The following is a 13,093-nucleotide window of genomic DNA, read 5'->3' as shown; positions in this document are numbered from 1 at the left end:
ATGTATGGGGCTAATTTGTTTTTTTAATTTTTAACTTGGGTTGTTGTCTTGATGAGCTATTGCTATTGTTTGATTGTTGCATGTATGCAGTTGTTGTCTTAAATCCAGTGTTAAAGACAAAGTTTCTTTCTGTGCCAAGCAGAACGGACAATAAAGTTTGAACTAAACTAATTTTTATATTGAAAAACTTAACCGTGGCATTGGTGTATCGTTACACCCATACTATTTACTCAAACTTCTAATCATTTGAATTACGAAAGACCTTGTTGACCTCAACTGCATTTTCAGTGTATTTAAATGTATTTTGATATCTGTCTGTTGTAGCTTGAGCAGCAAAGACAGCAGTTACTCACTGAGAGGCAGACCTTCCACCTGGAGCAGGTGAAATATGCAGAGCAGAAAGTGCGACAGAATGTGGAACAACAACAACAACAGCAGCAGCAAACTGGAGGCACTCAGAGCAGCCCTACATTCAACCCTCTTCACCAAGGTACAGTCCTACACACTACAGTCAATACTGTCATCTCATGTGCACTCACATACTGTATTAACTGGAAAAGAAGTCATGACACTCTCAAAATTGCAGAAGAAAACATAAGAACATGCTTTGGGCGTTAGTCCACAGACATACAGCAGCACGCTTTTTGATCTCAGTTTTAATAAATAAAAACAATTATTTTTGCTGTATCAATAACATACTGAGTGTGACTATACCAATCTGTGAATCGTTACACCCTTATTCATAAGTAATGTAAAATAGGTAAATAAAACACAATAAATATTTGCAATAAAGCATTATAAATTGTGTTCCGGTCACCTCACGGTCAGTCTTTGACATATAATGGTATTCATGACAACTGCAAATTACTTGCAATATTACTCAATGGTTTTGCTCTACAGTAGAGAATACAAAGAGACAGTAATCTGGAGGAACAAAACACATTTAAAAGAGCTTTAGCCACAGATGTAAGACTAAGCAGAGCATAGCACAAAGTTAAACACACCTCAGACCAAGTTTTAACAATGTATGTAAATGTTTTGTAACACATTCTTATAATCTCACAGATTTTGTTTCAGGATTTTTCTTTTAGCAAAATTTCACCAAACCAGAAGTGCAATTCCTAATGTTGTGGGCATATTGCACTTTGGTCAACCATAGTTCGAGTCACACCAATCTACAGTATAATCTTAATAATGGCAAAAAAAAATAGAATATCACTTTTTAAAAAAGCATTCATAAAACATGTTAGGGCTCGACATTAATGTCAAACAGGACAGGTGGAGTTTTTGAAGTGTTGGTGAAATAATTTTTGTCACCTGATTAAACCATCAGATGATGTAAATATCTCTTGATTAAGGCTAGGATTGATAGTAACATGATTGCTTGTCTAAGTGCATTTATGCAGTTTGTTTGAGCATTTTTTTCCCTTTCTATCAGCACTGTGCTTCAACATTGAGTTTCTATATTTATATTTAGGCAAAGCAGTATGTCATGGCCAAGAGATTAGCTCTATTTGGTCTACCGGAATATGTACCACTTATGATTTTATTAAATAAAGTAAATTAATTTAGCACTTTATAATTTTAACTCAATAAATGAAATTATACTGACTAATAACCACAATTTATTGACTGTAGAATTTGATTGACAGTGAATCAGTCGAGAGGCATCATTTTACCAGCATTCCCATGACAGAACAGTAGCCTGCTGTAAGCGGCATGAACTAGTATAATACATAGAAATGTCCTGTCTGCACGTTATTTGGGGCTTTGCTTTTCTGTTGACTCATGTTCAGTTCATGCATAGATAAATAGGCGTACATAAGCAGAATATCCACAGAATGGATAGAATTTAAAAATTTCCTTCTGCTCTTGCTGTTTAGGTGCTCAGCAACAAACTGTCTTTGAGTGGGCACGCCATTGAAATAAGTAGCATTCATAGCGCAGCCCTTTCCTTGTCTGTGTTAGTCACATCACACTGCGCAGTGATGGTAGGTAGAGGGAGAGCAAAACCAGTACACTGAATGCTGCTGGCCACTGCGACGCAGCATAGCTTTTTTTTTTTCCAACTCAAATCTTGCCCATTTTTTTCTTTCACCCGAAAACCCAAAATTACTTTTTTATTTAATAATTTTTTAATGGCCAAAAATTCAGTGATTCACTATCCCATTAATAAAGATTTGTGTTTGTTTCTTTTTTTAACAATTCCAATTTAAAACCGTAAGCCATAAGTTAGTTTGCTTGTGTTGATACTGTGTTTATTTGATTAATAACAGCCCTATATTTTTTATATCAGTTGAATGTATTAATAAAACATATGATTTTGAAATAAAGATGGATTTAGGAGGGCAAATCTCACAAATATGCTGGAATTTTTAGGGGAATCTACAGATTTTTATCTGCAACTTCTATCAGACATACTTTAAAATTAGAGTTGTTAATACTTTATCTGATCCCCACAAACAAGAACTAGGAGTACCTTAAGGAGGCGTTTCTTCTGTTACTATTTTTATTATCAAAATCAGTAGCATCACAAAAGCTATCTGCTACAAAGGTCAATTAAGAGAAAGAGTTGAGTAGAAGATTTTACTGGGAATTAACCAAATTCATTCCTGGTCAGTATTATATGATTTAAGTTTTTTTTTAAATGGTATGCATACACTTTTTTCCTTTTCTTCAGTATGATCCAGAAATATTCATGGATGGAGAACCTCTCAAAATACTGAAACAATCATTTTCTTGCATTCAAACTGAATAATAAATTGAACTTAATAAAGAATTTAAAAAAGAATGTCTTAAAACCATGAATATTCTGAAGCAGGGGTCACTAAACTTGATCCTGAAGAACCGGTATCCTGCAGAGTTTAACTTGCCTCAACACACCTCTATGGAAGTTACAAATATACCTTGATTAGCTTGTTCAGCTGTGGCTGATTAGAATTGGAGCTAAACTGTGCAGGACCAAATTTGGTGACCCCGTTCTATAAAGTTTAGCAAAGACTAAAAAGGGTGCAGAAATTTCTCTACTTTATACACTACTGGTCAAAAGTTTGGGCTCAGTGCAATTTATTTTATTTTATTTATTTATTTATTTTTAATAAATGTTTTAAAGTAAGCTTCTCCTGCTCACCAAGGCTGTAATTATTTAATCAAAAATACAGCAAAAGTTGTAAAATTGTGAAATGTTATTGCACTATAAAATAACTGTTCAAAAGTAGTTTATTATTTAATTATTTATTCCAGTGATTTTAAAGATGAAATTTCAGCTTCATTACTCCAGACTTCAGTCACATGATCCTTCAGAAATCACTCTAATATTAATTATTATTTATATTATTATTAGTAAGAAGTTTACTTAGACAAGAAACTTTTTACTTAAACAAGTAAAATGACTCATTTAAGACTGAATGACAAGATTTAATATCGGGCTTTGCATTCAGCTTGCATAATAACTACTATAAATAGTATACTTCATAAAGTGAAACTCAAATTAAAGTATAAAAATACTCTGTTGTTAATTGCAGTATCTAACAATGTCTCAAATGACAACTATGGAAACTGCAGTAGTAATATTGTGTTTTTTGTGTCCATTCCTCAGGTCGTCCAGTGGGTAGCACTGGCACTGGACAGATGATGGCTGCTCGACACCCTGGAGCACCCAATGGCATGTGTGAATAACACACACCTGTGCTCAGAAACTGTTAAATGCAGCTGCTTTTCATTTTCTTTCCGAACTCCACCGTCCTCACAGAGGTTTAGGTCTTCACCGCCTTAAAATTCAAGCTCAGCAAGATCACATGAAGGATTCAGTCACCTTATGTACAAGTGACCCACATTCACCTCTACAGTTACTGTTGTTCTGTGCATATTTAATATTTTTTTAAGCATTCAAGGCTTTTTCATCATCATATCTGTCTGTACGTAATGTTTGTAGATCGGTTTTGTATTGCCACCAAATCCTAAAACATTTTGTGGCTAAATAAATCTTTTATGTTATTTCTTCTTGAGTGAGCTTGTCTATTAGTTAACTTTAGAAGATTTGCTGTATCTAGTAATTGTATTTATAAGTTTATTCTCTGATGCGTTTAAACATTTAATAAGTAACCTATCTGACGATTTTGCTGCAGTCCACTGCTTTTGACTATAAAGGAATCTTAGCTGCACCATCCCTTGATCTGTCCCAGATGTATTTTTAGCAGCTTTAATTTTTAAAAAGAAACTCTTAGATCGTAGGTCAATCTAGCGTACAAGGTTGTGGAGGTTTTTTTTTAAAAGCTCTTTTTCATACTTGTGAATAAACGGACCTGAGAGCTGTGGAGCTCATAAAATTATTTGAAAGTGACGAGCTGCAGAGGGAGATTTTTAAAGGGCAGCTTTAGTTTGCTTTGTGTTGTGAAAGTGTCATAAGTTTGGAGCAACATGATAAGTGAATAGTCATAATTGTATGAGGAACTGTTGCTTTGAATTTCTTAATTAAAACTTTTGTTTTTAAATGCATAACATTTTAAAAAGTGTAAATTGTTGATGAAAAATATAACTTTGGTAAATAACAATGCCAAAACAATAATAACATAACATAACAACAATAAGTGTGTATTGTAGTTAAAGCTATAGAACTACACCCACTGGCCACTTTTTTAGGTACACCTTACTAGTACCAGTTTGGGACCCCCTTTTGCCTTCGGAACTGTTTCAGTCCTTCGTGGCATAGATTCAACAAGGTGCTGGAAAAATTCCTCAGAAATTTTGGTCCATGTTGACATGATAGCATCATGCAGTTGCTGCAGATTTGTCAGCTGAACATCCATGATGCGAATCTCTCATTCCACCACATCTCAAAGGTGCTCTATTTGAGATCTGGTGACTGTGGAGGCCATTTGAGTACTGTGAACTCATTGTCATGTTCAAGAAACCAGTCCAAAGTGGTTTGCAGTTTATGACATGGCATGTTATCCTGCTGGAAGTAGCCATTAGAAGATGGGTACACTGTGGTCATAAAGGAATGGACATTGTCAGCAACAATACTCAGGTAGGCTGTGGCATTGACACGATGCTCAATTGGTACTAATTGGCCTAAAGTGTGCCAAGAAAATATCCCCCACACCATTACACCACCATCAGCAGCCTGAATCATTGATCTATGTTTTCATGTTGTTGACGCCAAATTCTGACCCAACCATCCTATTGTCACAGCAGAAATCGAGACTCATCACACCAGGCAACGTTTTTTCAATTTTCTATTTTCCAATTTTAGCGAGGCTGTGCGAATAGTAGCCTCAGTTTCCTGTTCTTAGCTGAAGGAGTGGCACCTGGTGTGGTCTTCTGTGGCTGTAGCCCATCCACCTCAAGGTTCAACATGTTGTGCGTTCAGAGATGCTCTTCTCCCAACCTCGGTTGTAAAGAATGTTTTTTTGAGTTACTGTTGCCTTTCTATCAGCTCGAACCAATCTGGCCGTTCTCCTCTCCCCTCTGGCATCAACAAGGTATTTGCACCCACAGAACTGCCACTCACTGGATATTTTCTTTTTTTTTTTTGTACCATTCTCTGTAAACCCTAGAGATGGTTGTGCTTGAAAATCCCAGTAGATCAGCAGTTTCTAAAATACTCAGACCAGCCCGTCTGGCACCAACAACCATGCCATGTTCAAAGTCACTTAAATCACCTTTCTTCCCCATTCTGATGCTCGGTTTGAAATGCAGCTGATCATCTTGACCATGTCTACATGCCTAAATGCACTGAGTTGCTGCCATGTGATTGGCTGATTAGAATTTTGTGTTAACGAGCAGTTAGACAGGTGTACCTAATAAAGTATATTAAAATAATTACAACCATAATAAACTTGAATATCATTAACATCAAATCTTAATTATATATGAAATTAACACACATGTAGTTTTATTTAGGGTAACAAAACTTTCAAAATGAAATTTCCCAAAATACAATATTTATTGTTATTATAATCATCATCCGATTTATTATTATTTTATTACAGTTATTCTTTTAATAAGATGTAATGTTTGTTGTTTTAAAATTGTTATATTCTGGTCATTTTGGAACCTGGTATGTTTGGAGAATCTTGTTTAAATTAGTGTCACAAATGTGGTAAAATATATTTGGTCTTACCCAGAATGAAACATTAACCACTTTTTATATTTAAAAGTAAACATTTGCAAGGAATATCAATTGTTTCTTTGAAAACGTTTAGAGTAATATTTATGTTTTGCTACAAATAAATATGCAGCAATAATAGCCTAAACTTCTACTTTTTTTCTTTTTGGGCTGTCTTTAGTTATTCAAAAACATTTAATTAAAATATTGAATTCGTTCCATCTATCTTTGAGTGAAATAAATATTTTTTAAAAAGAGATCAAATCAATTATGGGATTCAGCTGATGAATATTAAAGTCATTTTTCGGAACCAGGCAGAACGGGTTAATAAAAACATCTGAAACGTTTATTTAAATAATCGTTCAGAAGCTACTGTTAGTGTTCAGTACGGTTCCATCTCACTTCAAGACAAATAAACAAAGCCCTTATGTGGGTACTGGCTTCTGTGGGTGACCCAATTTTAGACGCTTTGTTTGGATGAACATCCAGCAAAACGTTTTGTACCTCGTCCAAAGAGGTTATAATAAGAAGTTATCTATAATGAAAACGTTTCTGTGTTTCTATATTAGGTTCAAAGTGAATCTCTCTGCATTGGGGGCAGTAAATAAAAGATACCTACTCTTGAGCCGATCGACTTTTTTAGTGTTTGTCACACACGACAAATATTCAGTCAGTAACGAGGCGCATGCGCAGACGACTTTACATGAACCGTGAGTTCGACTGACACATAAAACTAGCTGTGGGCAGTGAGCGCAAAGTGTGTGCGACCGAGATACCGCAGTCCATGGTGTTGTGCAAATAGTACCGAGTCTCTCCGCTTCTAAGCGGACTCTTAATACTGACTACAAATAAGACAAATGCAACCGTCTTAGCATCTTCTTGGAGTTGGATAAGAGATGACGGGTCCCTAGCGACGCATAAGGTGGTCTGAATCTCGAGCAAAGAGGAATAACATCTGAAGACAACATCCGAAGTTGGCAGGACACCGCGCGCTTCGTAACACATTCGATTTTAGGAGATATCTGTTCAGGATTATTGCTTAGATTCTTCACAATATCTGCCGTATGACTTTATCTTTAATAGAAGACTGAGCTGGTTTTGTTTAAGTGTTTTTAAAGACAGTTTGTGTCATGATGAACTGCAGGCGCACGTTGTTTTCAGCAGGTTGGGAGTCGATGGTGCTGTCCAGCGTCCTGCTTCTTCACATTATTGCGCTCTCTGTAAATGGTGAGTGCACATACTAGCTATCATTATAGCATGCAGAATGTCTAAACCTTTCTAGAATTAGATTTCTAAATTTTAAGTTTATTGTATGTTCATTTAACATATTCCTTTCTTTTTTTTTTTTTTTTGATGATGTGGTATGTTTGAGTTTTTTAAAACAAAACAAACAAAAGAAATGAATTATGCATAAACTTTAAAACATTTTAAACAAAAATGCATGAAACTTTGTTCTTATAGGATCTACATGTAAATGATTCTCCACCTCTAAATGTCACCCTAAGATATTTTTATATGTGCATTCAGTGTAAGAACTATTTAATTCAATTGGACGATTAAAAACACAACCGCATTCTAAAATCATGATTTTCTTCAATTAATTGGCATTTTTGTTTATATTTAAATTGACTTTCATAATTGTAAATGTGATAGATTAGATACTTTTCTGAGATTATTGAAAAACTGATGACAATGTTGAACGATTTGATTGATTTGGTTTAACGAACTGTGATACACGTTTTAGACAGCAGGGGCGCTGTATTCTGTGCTCTTGATGAATGGGCATGAGCACTTAAAGGGATAGTTGACCCAAAAATGAAAATTTAATCACTATTTACTCACCCTCAAGTGGTTCCAAACCATGGGTTTCTTTCTTCTGAGAACACAAAAAAAGGTATTTAAAAGAAACTTGCGCTGTAGGGAAATCAAATAGTATTAAGTTTTCCAACTCTCTTCAAAATATCTTCTTTTGTGTTTAAGAGAAGAAAGAATTTCATAAAAGTTTGAAACAAGTTAAGGGTGAGTAAATGGTGAGAGAAATTTCATTTTGGGGTGAGCCATTCCTTTAAACATATATAACATAAATCAGTAGCAAATTTAGGTTGTAACTGTAGATTTTGAATTATAAATGTCCCATCATTATTTAAACAAGAGTGATTTATTATAATAATGTATAAATGTACAGACACATCAGGTAGTCATTTTAAACATGTCAGGTAGAATTGGATTTTGAATGCATGTTCGCTTTTTTACTTTCACTTTCAAATTTGCAGTCAGTGTACTTAAGTGTATTCACGTTTTTCTAATCCTACGACAATTTGTGCAAATAATGACAGTAACTTCATTTAAACAATCAGCGGAGTGTTTTAAATAACTGGGTACAATTCTCAAGCAACATTATTCTCTCCAAAGTTCAGTTGCCAAATATTAAAAGCCTTCCCCTATTAATATTACAGATGTCTTTTGGCTATGGCATACAAATAGAAAGTAATCTAAAGAAACACCATGAGCTAATGTAAATGTCATGTTAAAATGCCAAGCCTAATATTATTTCCATAATGAATATTAAAGCACAGTGTTAAAACTTATTTTGTTTTCAATTTATATGGATAATTTGTAGCAAATTTGTAGCAAAAACCACATTATTTGAATTAACCATATTATTTTATTAAGTTTCCCAAAATTCAAAACCTATTAAACATTCAACCCATCAATACAAATCTATTTAGCCTGTTTGAAAAAGATTGATTAGCTTATATTGAGCACAAATCTTACAAGAAATTATATTTGTCAGTGTTGCTCAGGGTCTGTTGTGCATCATATCATGGTTTTGTCAGTCATCTCTTCTTCATGTGATCATATTTTTGTAAAAAAACAAAAAACAAAACAAAGCAACAGTGTGAACTACAATAGTAAGCTTTTTTTAAATGCACAGAGTTGCCAGCTTCTGCCATCTCTTCTTTTTTTAAGAGCAAACGCAAATCTTAAAGATTTCTAATTTTATGTTATTATTCAGTAATTTATTTGATTCAGGGTTTTGTTTAAAATTATAATCTTTGTAATTTGACATTTCAATTTCACAAAGAATTATAAGTTGGAAAGACCCATCTGTTGTTTAGTTTTTGTGGTTCATTTTGGCTTTAGTAAATCCTTACATCCTGCATGAAATTTATGTTAATTTGGATCAATTTGCTGTGACATAAAATAAGTTTAGCTGTCATTTGTTCATTTGTGTTTTTAATATGCACTTAAGAGTAGGCATGGGCCGGTTTAAGATTCTGACGGTATGATAACCTTGGATAAAAATATCAGTTTCAAGGTATTGTGATTACTGCTCTAAAAAACTTTTTTCCATTTGAACATAATATATTTTATTTTGAGAAACATTTTAAATATATTGGAACAGTAAACAATACAGCAGGCACAGGATGTCAACATGACATCAGGTTGACATTGTAATTCAACATCGTGGAATTGAAAATCAGGTTGACATCAGAACCCAATGTCCAACCTAAAATTAAACAAATATCAATGTCTAATGATGTTACAACTTGACGTTGTGAGGATGTTACCACTATGACGTCTATCAGACCTAGTTTTTGGTTGCCATACCTGACGATTAAATGTCAGTATTTGACGTGATTATGACGTTGGTTTAAGATGCTGGCTCGACGATGGATTTTGATCACTTTCCAACCCAATCAAAAATCAGCATTATTGGACGTCAAATAAATGTTGTCCTTAGACGCTGGATAGACATTGCATTTTAGTCACCTGACATCACGACCTAGATCTAACCTAATATTAACATCTTATGATGTTGTGTGCCTGCTGGGATGTCAGGCTAAATAATTCAAGTGTATCATTGAATCAGTCATTCTGCTATTTTCATTTGCTTCAAAAACACAGATTTGTATATAAATGTTAATAAAAAGTTACACATAAGTTACCTTAGGAACAGTATAACAGAACATTTTGGCGGTTTTAAAACCTTGACTTTTCCAAACCGCTGTATACCTTGAAAACAGTTATTGTCCCATGTCTACTTGAAAGAATATAAGCTCAGACTGCTGTATATGTTTATGTAACCTAATAGACCCTTTCACACATACAGTCCTTTTCAGAAAATTCCATGTATCATGTGTGAACAGGCCCTTTCCGGAAAGAAAAGTTGTAACATTACCGGTAATTTACCGGAATGCTGCTTTGTGTGAACGCAGAAGGAAAATTGCCAGAAAGAGCGCATTCACGATTAGAACGCGTTAACGTGAGACATGTACTCCTCCTTCCCCTACCCTAAACCCAACCGTCACAGTAGCATGGGCTTTACCTTAGTGGGCGGTACAAGGTCCGCTACGTAGTTGACGATCGCCTACATCATCAAGCTGCGGGATGCAGTGAGGACACCTTGTTCACATCTGCGCTGTATATGAAAATAAAAGCCTTTGAATATTTTTCCACACACATTCAGCTGCTAAATGTTAGTCAGATAACTTTTCTATGTTCCTTCTTAATACAAACTGTAAAAAAAAAACGAAAAATGCTTATGATAAACCTCTGTTTGTTTACCTTCAAGCTCTGCTTCAGTTGCTTGACGCGTGTGCATGTGAAGAAGTGCTTTGGTGAGCGCCAGCACACACACATACTGTATTATGTATGTCTTGACATGCAAAAGTGTTCCTCCACATGTCATCGAAGTTGTTCACAATACTAATCTATCCACAGAATTTGTAATGTGGTCAAATGTGTAAACATTTAGCTGCGGTTTGCGCTTCTGCCTTTGGATGTCTCTGGGACAAAGCAACTGCATGCATAATAAAGCTTTAAATAAAAGTGAAATCATCAACAAAAGCCTGACCACTTCTAGGTGTACAAATACAAGTGCAGCTGTTTAGAGGTCGTTTCTGGTTTATGATGTCAGAAGTTGCCGTTTTTTTGCAATGGATGTGTGAATGGTCTTTTCCGGAAAAAATTAAAAATGTCCTGTGTGAAAATCTGTTAAATTAAAAATCTGTGTGAACAGTGCTTTTTTTAATTTACCTGTAAAGTCGTTCCAGTAATTTTCTGTATATTTACCGGTATTACTGTGTAAAAGGAGCTAATAATTTAATGAGGTGGCAATTTTACACACTCATAAAATATTTTGGACAAAATGATCTCCTATACTGTTGCCCACATGAAGATTGGCCTAAAAAACATGGGTACCAATTTGTCACATTGTCATGGGTGACCTCCATCCTATTACTGTTGTCTCCACCAAACTAATGACTGTGTTAAGTGGGAAATTATCATTCACTAAGGAGCTTCAAACTGTTGTGCTTAGCTGAACCTCTGACCCTCTGGCCAAAATCCTAACCGCATGTGTTATATCAGATTGTTTGCTTTTTAGTAACATGCATCTTTCATCAACAAAAGATTTATTAAGATTTATTCAAGTTAAGCATGCAATGTCTAATGATTAAAATGACCCTATAAAAAGCATTTAAACCTTTTATTTTGTTTCCTTTGTTCAAGCCAGTGGAATACAATGTTTGTGTTTATATTTTCCATCTGATGCTACAGCAGGTCCATCCCTTCATTCAGAGCTCTGATCAGCCATGCATGCCTGTTGTCCCTGAAAGTCTTTGTTGGAAAATATCTAGTAAAATTTTCTGTCAACATGGCAAAGATAAAATAAATCAGTTATTAGAATTAAAATTAATCAGTTTTATATATATATATATATATATATATATATATATATATATATATATATATATATATATATATATATATGTACAATTGAAGTCAGAATTATTAGCCTCACTTTTAATTTTTTTTCTTTTTTAAATGTTTCCCAAATGATGTTTTTTATCCGAGCAAAAAAAATTTCACAGTATGTCTGATAATATTTTTTCTTCTGGAGGAAGTCTTATTTATTTTATTTTGCCTAGAAATAAAATCCATTTTATGGTCAAAATTATTAGCCTCTTTAAGATCTTTTTTTTTTTTCAATAGTCCACAGAACAAATCATCTTTATACAATAACTTGCCTAATTATACTAACCTGCTTAGTTAACCTAATTAACCTAGTTAAGCCTTTAAATGTCACTTTAAGCTGTGTAGAAGTGTCTTGAAAAATATCTAGTAAAATATTATTAACTGCCATCATGGCAAAGATAAAATAAATCAGTTATTAGAAATGAGTTATTAAAACTATTATATTCAGAAATGTATTGAACAAATCTTCTCTCCGTTAAACAGAAATTGGGGAAAAAAATAAACAGGGGAGCTAATAATTCAGGGGGCTAATAAAAATTCGAACTTCATCTATATATATATATATATATATATATATATATATATATATATATATATATATATATATATATATATATATATATATATATATATCAATCAATAATTTTCAGATTTTATGGTTGTGAACTCTATTTTATATAATATATTATATATAATATTTATATATATATAATTATATTCAGGATAAGCTGACATGCATAATTTGCATGTCAGCTTATCCTGTTTTACATTATTCTGTTAATGTTCTCTGTTTCTTTTTTAAAATAGAGACAGTCATTACTAGATTTTCATGCATGCTATTGCCTAGTTGAAATTAGTGGACATGCTGTGACAAAAGGCTGTTGCTACTCTTTGTTGTTTTTGCCAAGACCGTGAACTCATATCCTCAACCTTAGGAGAGCCAGAGAAAGAAAGCCAAAGACAGAATGCGAAAAAGAAAAAAAATCACAGATTTAGTCTTCGAACCGTGCAATGACATTACCTTGATGCTTATTTCAAAACACGTAAAAACAACCTTAGATCATTTCTTCAGGGCACTATTTAGTTAACATTGCTTAGTTTCTTTCCATGCACAGCACAAGAGAGCCATCTGCCACTGCTCTCTCGTAACAGCAGAGACTGTCAATGAGCATTAGCGTCAACGAGCTAGTGTTAAGCGCCTGCCTAGCCTGCCCGTATGGATCT

At 34.0% G+C, this 13,093-nt stretch overlaps 2 protein-coding genes across 7 annotated transcripts in view; both read left to right on the top strand.

The window, feature by feature from the left end:
- smarcc1b (SWI/SNF related, matrix associated, actin dependent regulator of chromatin, subfamily c, member 1b) overlaps positions 1-4,000 on the top strand; it is a 37,800-nt gene extending 33,800 nt beyond the window's left edge. For all 3 annotated transcript variants that reach the window (XM_056480072.1, XM_056480071.1, XM_056480073.1), the window contains exons 26-27: positions 325-490; positions 3,599-4,000. In XM_056480072.1, the coding sequence (XP_056336047.1) occupies positions 325-490; positions 3,599-3,678 (246 nt within the window). In that variant the 3' untranslated portion in view covers positions 3,679-4,000. The remainder of the gene's footprint in view (positions 1-324; positions 491-3,598) is intronic.
- A 2,829-nt stretch (positions 4,001-6,829) lies between these two features.
- The window catches only part of cspg5b (chondroitin sulfate proteoglycan 5b), a 104,367-nt gene continuing 98,103 nt past the window's right edge, over positions 6,830-13,093 (top strand). For all 4 annotated transcript variants that reach the window (XM_056479934.1, XM_056479931.1, XM_056479930.1 and 1 more), the window contains exon 1: positions 6,830-7,336. In XM_056479934.1, the coding sequence (XP_056335909.1) occupies positions 7,240-7,336 (97 nt within the window). In that variant the 5' untranslated portion in view covers positions 6,830-7,239. The remainder of the gene's footprint in view (positions 7,337-13,093) is intronic.

This window comes from Danio aesculapii, chromosome 19, assembly GCF_903798145.1.
Source record: "Danio aesculapii chromosome 19, fDanAes4.1, whole genome shotgun sequence".
NCBI lineage: Eukaryota > Metazoa > Chordata > Actinopteri > Cypriniformes > Danionidae > Danio > Danio aesculapii.
Note: the sequence above shows the minus strand (reverse complement) of the source record. Positions and strands in the feature narration are given on the sequence as shown.